General features: G+C 36.8%; 1 protein-coding gene across 19 annotated transcripts in view; it reads left to right on the forward strand.

Moving 5' to 3' along the window:
- NCOR1 (nuclear receptor corepressor 1) overlaps positions 1–17,853 on the forward strand; it is a 157,753-nt gene that overhangs the window by 59,709 nt on the left and 80,191 nt on the right. For 10 of the 19 annotated variants that reach the window (XM_078067955.1, XM_078067963.1, XM_078067956.1 and 7 more), the window contains exons 6-14: positions 2,611–2,724; positions 7,561–7,617; positions 8,167–8,219; positions 8,552–8,578; positions 10,643–10,709; positions 13,305–13,477; positions 14,618–14,708; positions 16,718–16,896; positions 17,430–17,484. In XM_078067955.1, the coding sequence (XP_077924081.1) occupies positions 2,611–2,724; positions 7,561–7,617; positions 8,167–8,219; positions 8,552–8,578; positions 10,643–10,709; positions 13,305–13,477; positions 14,618–14,708; positions 16,718–16,896; positions 17,430–17,484 (816 nt within the window). The remainder of the gene's footprint in view (positions 1–2,610; positions 2,725–7,560; positions 7,618–8,166; positions 8,220–8,551; positions 8,579–10,642; positions 10,710–13,304; positions 13,478–14,617; positions 14,709–16,717; positions 16,897–17,429; positions 17,485–17,853) is intronic. The other 9 variants (XM_078067971.1, XM_078067958.1, XM_078067964.1 and 6 more) reach the window with 1 other exon arrangement.

The following is a 17,853-nucleotide window of genomic DNA, read 5'->3' on the forward strand; positions in this document are numbered from 1 at the left end:
AGCCCTTAGTCTAGTTTGTATTGTTCTGTGGATGGTCTGAATTTTCTCTCTGGCTGACTTCAATATCTTTGTGTGCTGTTGATTTTAATATGAGTTATTAGGGATGTGTTTTTGTTTTTAAATATGTCCAGCTTAAGACTCATTGGGCTTTTTTTTTTTAATTTAAATTCAGTTAATTAACATATAATGTATTATTTGTTTCAGGGGTACAGGTCTGTGATTCATCAGTCTTATATAATACTCAGTGCTCATTACAACACATTGGGCTTCTTGAATGTGTTAGAGTTTTTAATCAGTTCTGGAAAATTCTAAGCCGTTATCTTTTTTTTTTTCCCCCCACAACATCTTTTTCTATAGTTTCTTTGTTATCTCCTGAAATTCCTATAAGATGTAGCATCTTACACTCTTGTCTTCCTGTCTCTTCATTGTTTTTTCTTTCCCAGTTGTTGCTTCTTGGGGCTTCATTTGGTCAGTTTCTTCATTTCTGTTTTTCAGTTTGCATTTCTCTTTTCAGTTATATCTAATCTGTCAAATATATCTTCAATTTCGGGGCGCCTGGGTGGCTCAATCATTAAGCGTCTGCCTTCGGCTCAGGTCATGATCCCAGGGTCCTGGGATGAGCCCCGCATTGGGCTCCCTGCTCAGCGGGAAGCCTGCTTCTCCCTCTCCCACTCCCCCTGCTTGTATTCCCTTTCTCGATGTGTCTCTCTCTGTCAAATAAATAAATAAAAATCTTTAAAAATATATATATATATATATCTTCAATTTCAGTTGTTTTTATTGCTTTAATTTCTATTAGGCTAATTTTTAAATCTCATCATGTAAAAAATATTACCTTGCTTTAAAAAAATGTTCAGCCATCTTTTATTTATTGAGTCATATTAAATTTATAATAATATGCCTGACAATTCTTTTAAGTATCAGTGGGTCTGATTCTGCTGAGTTGGTCAGGTCTGGTCTGTCTTCTTTAGATTCTTCACTTGTGAAATAGCAGTACTACTGCTAATAATACCCGCTAAATTATATGGTGGTTGTATGATATGTGGCACATAGTAAATGCTCAGTAATGTGTAATCCATTATAATAATTAAAAATAATGAAATATGTTGTATGACCATTATGAGGTATATAGGAGCTACAAATTTTATTGAGGAATATAAAGGGCAACTTGAGGAAATAAAGAACTATACCATAGATGCATAGAAGCACAGTATTAATAATTTTAATAATGTGAACATCATTAATATATATATATAATTGTATATGTTTTATACAGTTTCAATAAAAATTCTAAATTTTTTTTAAATTTGCAAAATTATTGTAAAATTCATGTAAAAGAAGAAATAAGTGAGGAAAGTTTGTATCTTTTGTTTTTTTTTTTTTGTTTTTAGTCTTTCTGTTACAATGGTTTTGTCTGGTACTAAGAACAAAACGTGATTTCTGGAAGCTTGTTTATTCCTTTCTCCACACCTACTTAACAGGGATCCTAAAAGAGGGCCCTCTGAGCAAAGGAAAGAAAGGGAATGGTTGAAGAACTCAGTTCCATAAAAATGACTTCACAACTCCAAATATCTGTCTTTTGCTTATACAGATAGCCTGCAAAAGTACTTTGAATTCCAAGGTGGACGTGGTCCTTGAATCTTGTCTCTTGGAGGAATTTTATCCTTAGGTTGGCTGTGATCTGACTTACTTGACTAGGAGTCTTGACCAGCAGTCTTAGAAGTACAGATTATTTTTTTCCTAGAGGCTTTAGTAGACATAACATCTTTACCCCGTGTCTCTGCTGTTATCTTAGGCAGTAAAATTCACAAGGCTGTGTGTTGAGCATTTACTAGGTATCAAGCCCTGGCTTAAGTGCTGAAAAATAAAAAGCTGTGAACGAAGCAAGGTCCCTTCTTGGTTCAGTAATAATTGTAGGTAATATTTACTGAACTTTTATAGTTGTAATGTGCTTGATACATATTGAGTTATTTAATCTCAGAAATCTATGTGGTAGATAGAATTGATATTCCTACCTTATATTATGAGTGGCTTATTTACTTGTTCAGGATCTTAGGATCCTACCACTCGTAAAGGGTGACCCTAAGGCTCAAACCCAAGCAGAGTAATGCAGATTGCTCTTTGTTTTGTAATTGTACACAAAGTTGTAGTTTTGCTAGTGCCTCTTGACTGCAAAATATAAAGGTTGGCTGGGGGGCTGAACATGGTGCTGTTCTGAGTTAAGGATTAGTCTGCAAGTGCCCTACAGATCTCTTCCTACCAGACATTAGCGCATACTGAATCTGTAACATACGAAGTGTTTTTCCTGTGCCACAAAAGGTCATTGTGATGGAGGTCTATGGGGTAGCTTCCTATTTTAGCTTCTCTTATGATTTTGTTTTTAAATTGATCAGAATTAAAATATAAAAGGATTCTCTAATGATTATGTTATTTAGTTCTTAGTCAAAATAAGTCTGATTGGATTTGTTAGAACCCTTGGGTCCATTAGGCCCTAGTAGATTAGAAGATGACCCCATAGAATTGCTCAGTAGCATGTGTTATCTCTGGCGATTAATTACTGGGAGGGGTGACTGCATCGGATGCCTGAATCTTTCTTTCTGGGTCTCTTAGCAACAGCTCGAAGAAGAAGCAGCTAAACCTCCTGAGCCTGAGAAGCCTGTGTCCCCTCCTCCCGTGGAGCAGAAACACCGCAGTATTGTCCAAATTATTTATGATGAGAATCGGGTAAGCTCATGCCATTTCTTACAGCACAGGCCTTTAAAAGCACTTGGCTATGCCTTTTTTAATTATCAGTATGTTAAGTGGTAATGTTAATTGTATTGAGACCTGAGTTCTGTCATAATTTTTAATGTTCTTAAACTTTGACTAAAGCTTGATTTTTTTTTCCCTTGGAGATTGAAGAAAAGTTGATAGATGTATCTTAAATTAGTATTTTATATATTATATTACATAATATTATTTAATGAGAATATAATTTTATCAACTGACTCTCCTATCATACAAAGTTGGCAAGCAGATTTGTAGCACATAATACAAAACAAGCCATTCTGTAGTTTTTCACTTTATAAAGGACATTTGATGCCAAATACTGATACTATCCTATGAGAGATGGGTCATCGGATGTGGAAATGACTTGCATTGTTAGCTTTAGATAGCTGGGCTGTAGTTTGAATCTTAGTTAATAAAGTGTGAGGCCATTGACCTTTAGGTAGACTTTGCTTTTTTGCTTTATTAAAACAATTTCTTCTTTCATACTAGTAATTAAAAGTACTCATTGGTTTAGGAAAGCCGGGCCTCAATTCTGTGAATAATTTTGTGATGTCAAAGGTTTTTGGTTTTTGGCTGGAATCTAGCCCAGGAACTAGCAGTTAAAGGGAAATGGATTTCACCTTAATATAAAGAAACTTTCCAACAGAGCTGCTTAACATTGGGCTTCTAGAAGTTCCTAGTCTAAAAAAGAATATGCTTTAAGTACTGTGGGAGAGAATAGGCCTGTTAGCTAAAGATGATCATAAGGTAGAGGTTGAGATTGTTGTTTTAACTGGTTTTCTTTGTAGTGAGTGGAGTCATCAGAATCAGTACATCATACCCAGGCAACCTATAACTTTATAATAGCCCAGTTCCTAAAGGAAATTGGCCTTAAGAAAGGCAACTATGAATTAATTATTCTATACACATTTATAGGAATGATCTTATACCAGATACACATGTATGTATATATATATATATATATAGGTAGGTAACTGAAAGTCATCAGATACATAACAGGATAATGGTAAGTGTCACAGGCAGGTAAAAATATGGGCAATTAATGTTATTTTCTTGGCTGGGTTCGAAATTAGTCCAGTTTATTGAATGGACAGAGCAGTCTCCTCGAGGATCTGTTTGAAGATCTATCCAGTGAGAATAAACTGTATATAAAGCCAGTGACGAGGATGGCCTCGTGGCTTTCCTGGAGGGTCAGTGACTCTGGTCAAGCAGGAATGTGGCCCAAGGTTGACAGGTGCTCCCTTGTTTCAGGAAAGCCAGGAGCATGTTGTTTTATGTTGAGTCTCCTGCTTTAAAAAAAATACTCTGTAGAATAATAAAATACTTTCGTGGGCTGATGGGCTTCATGGCCAGTTTAGGGCCTTGGAGATAAAATAAATAGGGATTAGAGCTAACAGTGGAAAAGAATCTTATAAAGTAAAATTTGACTTCTTAGTGTGAGTCAGTTTTTAAAGAAATTGAATTCAGCGATATTAATTGATTGAATTTCTTAATTAAGCATTGTCATTACTTGTGAATTTGTGATTGACTAGGATGTGAGGACTGAAAACTATTGAACAAGATCTGATGGAGAGTTTAATTTGTGTTCAATTTTTGTAGATATATGTTTTTTTTGTTTTTTTGTTTTTTTTTTTAAGATTTTTTTATTTAGTTATTTGACAGAGAAAGACACAGTGAGAGAGGGAACACAAGCAGGGGGAGGGGGAGAGGGAGAAGCAGGCTTCCCGCGGAGCAGGGAGCCCGATGCGGGGCTCGATCCCAGGAGCCTGGGACCATGACCTGAGCTGAAGGCAGACGCCCAACGACTGAGCCCCCCAGGCGCCCCCGTAGGTATATGTTTTCATTAATTAGTGTAGTAAGCATTTCTTGGGGCCCAGCAACAAAACTAAACACTTCTCTCAGACCTCTTCTTTCCACTTTAGTATATATATATTCCATTTTGTGATGCATTCTGTGAAGAATAGAAGAACCACCAAACTTATTAGACTTACAATAAAGACTATTTTTAACTCACAGTAACTGTAGAAACCCTCTTTTTACACATCTCCTCTTTTTGATTGCCCTGCTCGCGGTTGCCCGCAGTGCTGTAGATCTGCAGCAGGGGTTCCTGGAGGGGGGTCGTGAGAGCACCGCTGGGCCCAGGGCACAGGCTGTCTCACTGCTGCCTCCCCGCGCTGCCTTCTGTCAGGCCTTCACGGCCTTCTGAGCTTTCTTTAATGAATGACCTTATCTGTTTTGGCACCAGAGGAAAGGAGAGATGGGTGAGGGCAAGAGGACATTTCTCTCTTGTTCCTTGTTTGGCAGCCATCTACACGGTTGGGAATTAAGCCAAATGTGGCTTCTGAGATAGGGGCCATTATCTTGTATTAGGCATCTTTCGTTTCTTTAGAGAATTAGTGGGAGGAAGAAAGCTGCCCAAAAGTGACTGTTAATTTTAAAGTTGGCTTCCTGAGAGAAAAATTGTCTTGCATCATATTTAAACTTTAGACTGAGATTCACTTAGTCTCTAAACAGACTCATCTCCTGGACTATTTTTAACAGTTCAGTTTGCTGTTATCCTTCCCCGTTGTCAGTTCCAAAAATATTTATAAATGCTCTAATTTCAGAATTCTAATACATATAGAAAAGGGTGTGCGTGGAGTGTGGTTTTCAAAGATATCTTGTTTATTTTTTGATTGCATGATTTGAAAGTTAAAGTGACAACAGAAGAAAGAAAGGGATTGACAGTAGAAAGTGTACTAAGTGCCAGCAAGCTCTAGTCACCTAGGCCAGTGTCCTGGGCAATCTCTGTTTCCCTCTCTGCCATGCTCTAAGAGTTAGTTAATCAATGAAGAGCATCAGTCCTGCCTCCTAAATAGTGGTCTCGTCAGTTGCTTCTCTCTTCCTCCTTTGGCAATAGCTTATATGAGCCGTCATCACTCACATAAATACTGAGTGTCCTTCCTTCAGTCATATAATTTTACTCCCTTGTCTCTCAGGGTTATTTGTAGACAGTTCCACTTAGCCTGCCTGTTCTTGGTATAGACTCTAATACAGAGTGCCTCGAGAAGGCAAATTTAAGGGGTGCCTGGCTGGCTCAGTCCGTGGAGTGTGCAGGTCTTGATCTCAGGGTTGTGTGTAGAGATTACTAAAAATAAACTAAAAAAAAAAAAAAGAAAGAAAGAAAAAGGAAAGCAAATCAAAAAACTGGTGAGCGTTGGGTCTGGTGGAAGTTAGTTGCAGGTGCTAGATATTTCCAAATTTATTATCTATGATGATGTTATTTATGTGTTATTTAATATATGTCTGTAGCTAATCTGAATTTTAGGATCATTACATTTTGACTTCTTGGGTTAGTTGTTTGTTCTCAGCTGGAAACTTTTTTTGATTGTTGTAACTTGGAGGAGAGATGGAGTGCTACTGGCATCTAGTGGGATACTGCTAAATATCCCACAATGCATAGGGCAGTCCCTGGAACACATATGTGGGCCCAAAATGGTAATAGTGCCAAGGTTGACAAATCCTGCCTTTAAACCCTCTATAGAAATAGGATCTGCTCTGCAAATTTAATGGATATTTATAGTTTTATATTTGACTTTTTTGCTGTATTTATTTCTCATCTTAACAACATTTTTAGTTTCTTGGAGTTTGGAAAGTGCTTTTTACAGTATTTTGTACTTCTTATGCTTCCTAGTTCTTTTCACACAATACATACTAAATAAATATTTGACGGATTGATTTTGATTGATAAATGAGATGAAAAGGAGAATATTTTAAAGGAACATCTTTCTTTACACTCGGGGAATACTGATTAATATCCAGTCCCATTTGTGTGTCACATCAGAAGCCCTGGAGAGTTTCCCAGCAGCAAATGCATTGAGGTGGGCGTCTGCCCAGCAGACGGGGAACCATTGTTACTAACGGGAATGTGTTGAGAGGAAGAGGGACTTGAGAACCACTGACACATTTGGTAGTCCTATAATTCCAGTTTAAACATTTTTAGCTTCGAATTTGTTATATTTCGTCTATTAAAGGACGATTTCTGTTAGATAGCACATTCATCTAGATTAATTTACTTTTGAAAATGGACCGTAAAAATTATTTAATTCAGCATTTATTTACTATTGAACACTTGAGAAATTCAAACTAGCTGTTTCCTCTGTTCAGTTATTACCTAGGTTTTCTTGTAACTAGAATATAGGCTCATTATAAGCTTTTCTTCCAAGAGATCAGTTTGGCTTACAACAGTAAAGACTGGCAACTTTATGGTATTTTATGTTTTTAAATTTTTATTAAAGACATTATGTCTTGAAGTGTTGAGGGATTCATTTCTAATAGTGAATCTGTGTTCCCTCTCCCTAGAATCTTGATACCTGTTTGCTGTTAAGAACTTCACAATTCTTTAGTTATTATTATTTTTTAAGATTTTATTTACTTATTTGAGAGAGAGAGTGAGAGAGAGCACAAGAGTGGGCTGAGGGGCAGAGGGAGAAGCAGACTCCCCGCTGAGCAGGGAGCCTCACATGGGGCTTGATCCCAGGACTCCGGGATCATGACCTGAGCCAAAGACAGCTGCTTAACCAACTGAGTCACCCAGGCACCCCTATTATTACTTTCAGTACAAATGTAAAGCTTTGACTTGATTTGATGAGGAAGTTATGAAAACAAAAGAGAGTATTTCAAGAGTATTTGGAAATAAGGAAAGTTCTACTATAGAGTAGTTTTTAGGTAAATATTATTAAATTGGTAGTGATTTTGCACTTAGGTAATATAATTTTTAATTATACAATATAATAATGTCTTTATCTGTAGAAAAAAGCAGAAGAAGCTCATAAAATATTTGAAGGTCTTGGCCCAAAAGTTGAACTGGTAAGTAAGAAATTTCTTTTTTCATGTCTAGTGTTTTTTTGTTTTTGTTTTTGTTTTTTTTGTAGTCATTTTGCTTGGGATAAGATGGAATACAATCTTTCTATTTTGGAATGAGATCTGGGCTGGACGTTTGTGGTAAACTTTAAAATAGTGGTGCGCAAACTTGGTTACCTTTGCAGAAGTATCGTCCTGAATGTGTTTTTGCCTGTGCAGGCCATTTAATCATACGAGGTAGAAGCAGGACGAGTAAGAACAGAAATAGCTCTTTGGACCATATGTTCTTCCTTTGCCTTTGAAATTAAAAATCCATGAATAAATGTATTTCTTACGGGATACGGTGGATTTATAAACATTTTTATGGGGGTGGCATTAATAGGAGATGGGGTAAAGAGAATTATTCAGGGAACCTGGAAGTCTGGAGGTTCTGGTAGGGCAGGTATTGTGAAGATCCATGAGTACTAGGTTTACATGAAAATATAAACTGTTGCTTTGTATTTTCATAGACATGTGTACAATGTTGTATATGTAAATATTTGATTTATTTTATAGCCACTCTATAACCAGCCATCGGATACCAAGGTTTATCATGAGAACATCAAGACGTAAGTATTTATCATCTTTGGAGTTCTTCAGTTAAAGACCATATATTCTATAAAGAGATCGTTTTTATGTTATCTGCTGACATTATTATAATATAGTGTAGGTGTGTTTTAGATTTGTGTAATTTGCTGTCGTTTTACTATATGTTATCTTCCTCTGGCTTCTTGGGGGTTGGGGTAACAGCTTTGAGTTTCCGAGGCCAAAAAAATGAAATAAATTATTGCATAAAACTAGCTGGTTTTATGATCTGCTAGTAAAAAAGGTGAATACTTAACATTGAAATGGCTTACCTTGAGGCTTGAATTTTTTGCCTCCTGTTTTGTCTTTTTTTCAGTGGAGTACCTGCAAGGCGCATGATGAAGTAAGATAATGAAGCTTTTTCATTTAAGACTAGTGATGACACCGTCCCCCACCAAGCCACATCTGCCATTGCAAAGTAGAAGTGCCACGGATCATTTTATCATTATTCAAAATCCTATTCTAGGGAAATCCCTTCCATGACTCTTGCTAATGACGGTATTTGTAGACCCTTCTGCCATTTAATGTCCTGGTGCCTTGGAAGCGCTCAGTCACCTCACGTGGGTGAGGAGACTGCTCCAGAATGTAGTTTGCTTAGCCTTGCTCATCCTAGATACCAGGCCTTTATGGATGCAGATTTTGGAATAAGAAAATAAGTGAAAAGAAAATCTAATTTCTTGATCTGATTGAAGTAAGAGAGGAGGCTAGATAGGTATCTTTTTTTTTTTTTAATTATCATACTTTAAGAGAATTTAGGTGAATTATTCGTAGTTTGTAACAAAAATGTAATATTTCTACTTTATGTTTTATTAAGGATAATCAGAACATTTTAATTATTTACTAGTATAGTTGCTAATGAGCACATTGCTATTTATATATCAGATATATTTTTTTCTTTTAAAAAATTTCTGACTGAGAGTATGTGCAATAGTTGACTACTTTGCAGAATTGGTGGCAAATATAATTTGCATGGTAGTATGCATGAACAAAATTGAAATTTGAATAATTTTAACTTTTGTTAAATAAGTGGTTTATAATAAAAGTCATATACTTAGAATTTTTCTGTGAGATGCTACTATGGTCTTGACAACCCTTAGAAGTAGGCTTAGACAAAACTCATAAAATATACCTTGTTCTGGAACTGTTTAGCTGTTTTAGCATTTTTAAAAAGGAGAATAGCAGATAAAATCTAGTTGGCTACTTTTAATGATTTTTTTTCTCCCCCACAAAGCTTCAGTTATGTTTGTGTTCTTTTCCCCTAATATTAGCGGGAGAGCAGCTCTGTCTGATTTATTTCATGCTGTCTACATTGCCCGACTACAGTGCTTAGCACACTGTTCTGGGATGGCTTACTGACTGGCTGACTTCTTAAATCCTAGGAAACATTTTAAATGATATTTATTGATTATCATTTGCTTTTGAGTAACACGTAATTAAAATTAGAGCAAACTGAATATATGGTACCGCTTCCACTGTATGTCACCTTGTGAAGTAACCCTTTACTCCGCTGCATGCATCCATATGAATCGTGTAGTAGCTCTTTTCTCATCACCGTCATTTGCTTTGTATGAAATAGCAAATCTACCTTTTGATAATTCTTTTCACGTCTTGGGTACTCTCCCACGTAGCCAGCTCCTGACTGCCCACAGAGCCGGTGTCCCTTTTAGTCCTGAGGGGCCGATAATCCAAAAAATTACTTCTACTTGCCTTGGCTTTGTATTTATATTTGCATAATCAGCTTGAAATCCTTTCTGGAAGTAGGTGGGGTATAAATATTTATATTTGAACCTGCATGTCATTGTTTTTGAAGGTCACAATGCTTCAAATTTAAAAAGTGTAACTGTTTCATTAAGATATAAGAGAAGTCTTCCTGTCTTGTCACATTGCCCTCCGTGACTTCTTAGAGTGGTTTGTGTCATTTCTGTGACGGAAGGAAACCTTCTGTGTAAAAGCACAAGTCCCCTCTCTCTGTGTTGGTATACGTTCTCATAGAAAGGAGGTCAGCACCATACCTGAGGTAGGGAGGTAACTTTAAAAGCCTTTCCTTCTCTTCTACCTCCCCTCCTCCAAGAGTGCACAGAGATGTTTATATCACCAGAGTTCTTGAGAAGAATCAGTGACTGTGTAATTATAACTTGAAACTATTTGCCTTATACTTGGACGTAATAATTTAAAATGAACTATTTGTATAAAATCTTGCTGGAGAGTGGAAGGAATTTTAGTCAGTTCTAATTATTGCAAAAGTCTTATTTTGCAGGGTAAAAAAAATTAAGATTAACTTTGATTACATCAGATATTCCTAAGTGATCTTTGCTTGTTTTTCAGTGTCTGAAAAAAAAAAAAAAGTGAATGCATTATTAAATTGTGCTTTTTCTTAATGTCATACAACCATATTTTTCTCTTCTAGAAACCAGGTGATGAGGAAAAAACTCATTTTATTTTTTAAAAGAAGAAATCATGCAAGAAAACAAAGGGTGAGGTCCTATCCTTTAACTGAAATTTGTACAACTTTCCCATTCATGCTCATTTAGGCATTTACTTTCCCTTTATTAGTGAGAATGGTTTTTGATTATGTTTGAGAAAAGGCTGCCGATTTAGAAAGTAACTATAGAGATGACAAATATAAATCTAATTCTAGCAGCGATTGACATTTAATATCATTATCAAAATAATTTCTTTGGTCATCTGTGTATAGCATTTTCATCTAGCCAAAATAAAGAAAATGGTGAGTAGTTAAAAAAGAATATGAAAGAGAAATAGGATGATCAACATTTAGTCTCTCAAACCCTCAGACCAGTGTGGGTAAGTTACAGTCATGCTGAGTAGACATTACTGCTCTTTCTTTATTAGGAACCGGGTCAGCTAAAGTTCAGCTTTTTGAAATTCACATTCTTTTTCATATTTATTATATGACTTGCATCCAGAAGTTTTGTGGTTCTAATTAGTTCATGGAAATGAAACTACAGAAAATATAATGCCAGTATACTTCTTTTCACAATATGTTCAGACTAAATTTAGACAGACTGTTGATTCATTTAAAGTCAGTTGCTTACCAGATAAATGATGTTCTTTAATTCACATCAAAAATGAGCCGTGTAACTTATATTTAATGACATGACAGTTAAATGAATTTTAAAGCTCAAGAGTCAGTGGCTTTTACTTGATACATAACTTCCAATGTAATTTGCCAGTCTGGTCCTTCAGATACTATCTTTAAATTAATGTTTTTTGTTTTTGTTTTTGCCAAAAACATACAAATATTAAATAAGAAACTACTAAAGCATTTTTTTTTCCTATCCAGTAATTTTGTTATAATTGTGGTCATTTAATGTCTGGTGATGCAAACATAGAAGCATAGACTTTGTTTTCATGCTTCACAGAGTCTTTAGTTATAACATTTACGTGTTCACTGATTTAATAAATATTTATTGGCTGTTTACTCTGTCCATGTATTATTCTACAAAGGTGAGCAAGATAGCCATATGGTTTTAACCCTTGAAGCATACAATGTAATTGGGGGCGGATGAGTCACAGGCAGTTAGAGTATCATAATCACACTGTGGGAAGGGACATACAGATGACTGTGGGAGCATACAGGAGGGACAGCTAATGCCCCATGGATGAATCATAAAGGGAAGTTTGCAGGACAACGAGAAACTCTGGAAGTCTGCGCAGGCATAGGGAGCCGCTGAAATGAAGGTCTGGGAGGTGGAGGGAGGGTGGCAGGTTGCTGGGAGCGCAGCAGAAATGAGGCTGCTGAGGCAAGAGGGCCAGGTCGCACCTAGGAGGTCCACCTACAGGACTTTGGGTTCGGTCCCGAGGGCATCTTTTAAGTGTTTGAACTGAGAAGTGAAACGTTCAGGTTTGTATTTTAAGAATGTGCTTCTGGCTCCACCATTAAGAAGGCCTGGGAGACAGTTCGGAGGCTCTTACTTTGATGTAGGTAAGGGATGATGTTGGCCTGGACTGAGGAGCTAGCTAGAGATGGAGAAAGTGAAGGACACAGAAGACACCTGGGAGTTGAAAAGAATGGGAAGTGTCTGGGGGTGGCACAGATCATGAGGAGGATAATATTCTCCTCTCTATTGCCACTTTCTTGAGGGGACCAATGTTAATGGTTTTTCATGAGTCCTTCTACACCTTTTTCTATCCTTGTGTTGTTGACACGTTCACAGTTCTATGCTCATAATGGAGGCTTCTTGCCTCTCTGTTTAAAAAATGAGATCATACATTACTCATTTCTCTAAAAGGATTAATTCTTGGTTCCGTGTAGTTCACTGCATTTCTTTTTATCATAAAGTACAACCAATTTCTGCCTTTTCCAGACTGTCAAAAATGTTTATTAGATAGCATTATTTATAATAACAAAAACCTTCAAGTAATCAAAGCCTCCAGGAGTAGAGGAACGGTTAAAGCATGAGTGTTTTCTCTGACAGATTGTTAGGAAAACACCAAAATGTCAGTATATTTGCCGTTGGGTGATTGGGATTTTGAACTATTCACATGTTTCTATTACTAATTTTCCATTTTTTTAAAAAAAATATTTATTTGACAGAGAGATAGAGAGTACAAGCAGGCAGAGAGGCAGGCAGAGGGAGAGGGAGAAGCAGGCTCTCCGCTGAGCAGGGAGCCCGATGTGGGGCTCAATCCCAGCACCCTGGGATCATGACCTGAGCCGAAGGCAACCGCTTAACCGACTGAGCCACCCAGGCGCCCCTCCATTTTTTTTTTTTTTTTTTGACAATGAAGACATATATTTTTATCAGGAAAATAGTAAAAGTAGCTGGTCAGCTACTAGTGGTAGCTCATTAATTAATTAATCTATGTTAGTCTTAATGTTAACTAAAAAAACTAGCCAAAATATGCTTTATATGCTGATCTTTGTAGGAAACAGAGCTCTTTTCTCTCTCTCGTCTTTCAGATCAAGAACAGGTTTTCATTCACAGTTGAGTCCTAGGCCAAATGTACTTCTGACTTAGCCTTAAGAAGTAACATTTACTTTAAAGTATTAGGTTTGTCAGAATGATAGAGTTTAGTTTAATTATTAATTTGCTGCGGGTATTTAATAGGAACAAAAAATCTGCCAACGTTATGATCAGCTCATGGAGGCATGGGAGAAAAAAGTGGACAGAATAGAAAATAACCCCCGGAGGAAAGCTAAAGAAAGCAAAACAAGGGAATACTATGAAAAGCAGTTTCCAGAAATTCGAAAACAAAGAGAACAACAAGAAAGATTTCAGCGGTAAGTCGTTTGATGTTTAATGGCTGTGCTCGTCTCCTGGCTAATGGCTATGCTCTTTTCTCTCTGACAGAGTCCCACTCCTGCTCTCTCACGGTGTTAATGTTACCTGAATCTGATCTTAAGAAAGTTCATAAAGAACCTTTCATTTTGAATATAAAACTTCATTATCAGCTAGCAAAGATTATGTCTTGGTGAATTTAATATTAATTTTTTAGACTTACTGCTGTTCAATCTAAATTTAAATAAGTATTTTGAAATTCTTCTGTTCTTGAAAATACCTATTCCTTTAGAAATGACAGTTAAAAAGAATAGACTTGAATATTTCTTAGTTCTTCATTACCTGCCAGCATGACTAAACAGTATTAAATAGATGGCTAATTAAGAAGTTCTTTGATATTGGTAGTTTCTGATTTGGTTTTACTTTAGGGAGCAAGTATTTTGTAAAAGTAAAAGCTTTAGATTTCTTCTCCACTATCTCTTGTAAGATTATATGTAAGCTTTAATTCTTTAATCACGATTAAGTCTTTATGAGGGAGATGGTTGTTGTTTTTTTCCCCTCTGTAAAAAATATTTAATGTATTTTTCTAAGTCAGCTGTCCTCTACACTGGAAGGGAAAGACTGCTATTTGAAATGGAAATGTCTCCAATACCTGTGGTTTTCCAGAAGTTTCCCATAAGTTGTTCTACCGTTTGAACTTGGACATGTAACCTTTAAATTTTAATCTCAACATTTTATTTTTATTTTTTAAAAAAGATTTTATTTATTTGACAGAGAGAGAGACAGCGAGAGAGGGAACACAAGCAGGGGGAGTGGGAGAGGGAGAAGCAGCTTCCTGCTGAGCTGGGAGCCCGATGTGGGTTCCATCCCAGGACCCTGGGATCATGACCTGAGCCGAAGGCAGATGCTTAACGACTGAGCCACCCAGGAGCCCCTAATCTCAACGTTTTAATCATTCTTCTATAGAATTCTAATCTTCAGGCATATTACTTAAAAGTAGTGGCTCAATAGCATTTGTTTTCTGACTTCTAGTTGGTTAAAAAAGTCCCATTCAGAGGAGTAATGTATATAAAAGTAACTTAATTGGTGTCTTCTTTATAAATGGCCTTTAAATATATTTATAATTTCTTTCTTATATTTAGAGTTGGGCAGAGGGGAGCTGGTCTTTCAGCCACCATTGCTAGGAGCGAGCATGAGATTTCTGAAATTATTGATGGACTCTCTGAGCAGGAGGTAAGGAAATTAATTGACTTAGTTTTTTTTTTTTTTTTTTAAGATTTTATTTATTTGACAGAGAGAGACACAGCGAGAAGAGGGAACACAAGCAGGGGGAGTGGGAGAGGGAGAAGCAGGGAGCCCGATGCGGGGCTCGATCCCACGACCCTGGGATCATGACCTCAGCCGAAGGCAGACGCTTAACGACTGAGCCATCCAGGCACCCCTTGACTTAGTTTTTTAATTCATTGATTATTCAGGCATTTTAGCCTCATACCCCAGGAACTAAGGGCTTATTTGTACATAAACGAGGGAACATTTATAGAGTTTGGACTGTTCCAAAGACTGGCCAACCACTGAAGGTTTTACACCACGCAGTCCCATGATCAGATTGGCATCTTACACGGATGGCTTTGGCAGCAGGGAGGCCTAAAAGAGATGTGAGGAGGCTGTTAACATGAAAACAAGAGCCTGAATCAGAGATGTGTAGGAGCAGACTGACCGGAGAGATTTCATCTGAGGTGGACCTGAGGTGCTAGTGGGTACCCCAAAGTGTGCTTTCTAGCCCCAGAGCCTGGGAGACAGAGATGATATGGCATCAATAAATCCATGCTGAATAAAAATAAATTCCAGTCCCTAACGTGAGTCTTTTGAGTTGTGTTCAAACTATCTCTAAAGGTTGGTCCAAAAGCCACCTCCTATTTACTTAGTTCTGGTTTTGATTTTATATACTTGTTTTTTAAAAACCTCATCTCTGAAAAAATAAAAAATAAAAACCTCATCTCTGGTGTCAACTATACTTCAATAAAAAAAAAAAAAAAACACAACACAACACCAGAAAATGTCATCTCTGAATTCTGAAGGTCTTGCTTATTTGAATGTGGTGGTCTCCTTAAGTAATGATCAAAGAAATTACTAAATTGCTATATATTTTAAAACTTCTCTGAGAAACAAACTGAGGTTTCTAGAGGGGAGGGGGGTGGGGGGATGGGTTAGCCTGGTGATGGGTATTAAAGAGGGCACGTTCTGCATGGAGCACTGGGTGTTATACGCAAACAATGAATCATGGAACACTACATCAAAAACTAATGATGTAATGTATGGTGAGTAACATAACATAATAAAAAAAAAAAACTTGTGTTCATAATCCCTGCAGTGATGACTAAATCTATGTTAATTTTTTTTGCTTGCTTTTTGACTGATTCCATTAGGGCACATCTGTAAGCATCCAAAACTAGGACCAGTTGAGGTGACTCAAGCTCATGTGTCTGCCCCAAATCATGCTTTGGTGTTCAGATTGACTGAGACTACTCCATAAAATTTGACACTTTGTAAGGACTTGACTGTAAGGCAGTATCCACTTCTATGAGTAGGAAAAAACCTAGCTTTGTGTTGAGGTCAATACCTGTAGTTTTGGTGAGTTTTTTCATAGAAATTTGTGCTCATGAACTTTGGGAAAAACCAACTGTATAGATGTAACGAAGTTTTAGTTGAAATTTTACGGATAGTAGTCTTCAATTTTCAGTGGAAAGATTACATAAGATTAGCAAGAAGTATTTCACACGTGAGTTTAATTTAAAATCACTGTCCTTAAGATTTTGGTGCCTGTTTTTTTCCCCTATTCATTGGTCTCCAAAATGACATTAAGATTTATTCTCTAAAATGATGTTAAGACTTTTAAAAATGAGACTGTATTAATATAATTAAATGTTTCATAAGATTATTACTTCAATGAACTTGGCATTTCTTTGTGTCCTTTAGGTCTAAAATGTTACTATCTGAAGTATCTATTTCTTTTAAGTAAAGAACTCTTCTCGAATTGTAGGAGTGGGATATAAAAACATAATGTGTATACCCTCTGCCTGTATGATTCATTTAATGAATATTTATTAGATACGTGAGTAATTACCACATGCTACTGACACATGAAACTACGCATGTGGTTCTTCTGGCGTATATTAGGGTAGCTGGTCTATAGCCCTCTTTAAATTTTATTCTTTGTAAATGATGTTTACTTTCTTTTGCAGAATAATGAGAAACAAATGCGGCAGCTCTCTGTGATCCCGCCTATGATGTTTGATGCAGAACAGAGACGGGTCAAGTTCATCAACATGAACGGGCTCATGGAGGACCCTATGAAGGTTTATAAAGATAGGCAGTTTATGAATGTTTGGACTGACCACGAGAAGGAGATCTTTAAGGACAAGTAATTTAAACTTTAAATTATTTTCTTATAGAAGCTTACATAAATTCGTGAAAAGTATTTGGCATTCACTTGTAAATTGAACCGTTTCCCCAAAACCTTGGCCCCTTTTTGGCATTTGGATGGATACTGTGGAAAGTAGAGAATATAGATTTGCTATGACCTTCCCATAAGCTTATAGATGGGAGGATCGGTCACAGATGAGAACTGGGGTTATGGAGTCATGTTAAGCGTGGTACCCAAACTTGGGTGGTGTCTCATTCACCTGGGGGGTGCATTTTAAAAGTACAGGTTTCTGTGCTCTACCATAGGCCAGTCCCATCAGTTCCTGGTGGATGGTGCCCAGGAATCTATGCCCTTAAAAGACTCCAGTGATTCTGTGGTTGTTTCTCAGGTTGGCAGTTAAGGGTCACCGGGAAGTAGTCTGTACTAATAGTTCTGTTCCCGAGGTCCCCCCCCCCCCCCCCCCCCCCGCTTTTTAAGTCATTAAAATGTTTGTGTGTATGTGTTTGTTTGTTTTCCCTTTTTTTACTCAGGTTTATCCAGCATCCAAAAAACTTTGGACTAATTGCATCCTACTTGGAAAGGAAGGTAAGAAATGGTTTGCATTGAGAATGTTTATAGGTTTGTGATGTTCGCTACTTTGAAGTTTTTGTGCTCTAATACACAGAGGTAGTTAAATAGAACTGATTTTTATAGAGGGCTTGATACAGGAAAGATTCTCAGGTGACTAATATAGTGATATTTATAATTATGTAACAGATCATAAGCACAGAACACAGTCCAATTTTCATGGTTAACAAAAAACGACTTGATACTATATTTCCCTAAAAACACATAGATTACAATGCTTTTTGAACCTTACTGAATTTCTGATTAAAATATCAGAGTCCTGATTTTCCCTCATTTTTTTTTTCCCACAATGGATTGGATATAGTGTTTTTAAGCAACATATTTAAA

The sequence above is a fragment of the Halichoerus grypus genome, chromosome 2 (genome assembly GCF_964656455.1).
Source record: "Halichoerus grypus chromosome 2, mHalGry1.hap1.1, whole genome shotgun sequence".
Classification (NCBI taxonomy): Eukaryota; Metazoa; Chordata; class Mammalia; order Carnivora; family Phocidae; genus Halichoerus; species Halichoerus grypus.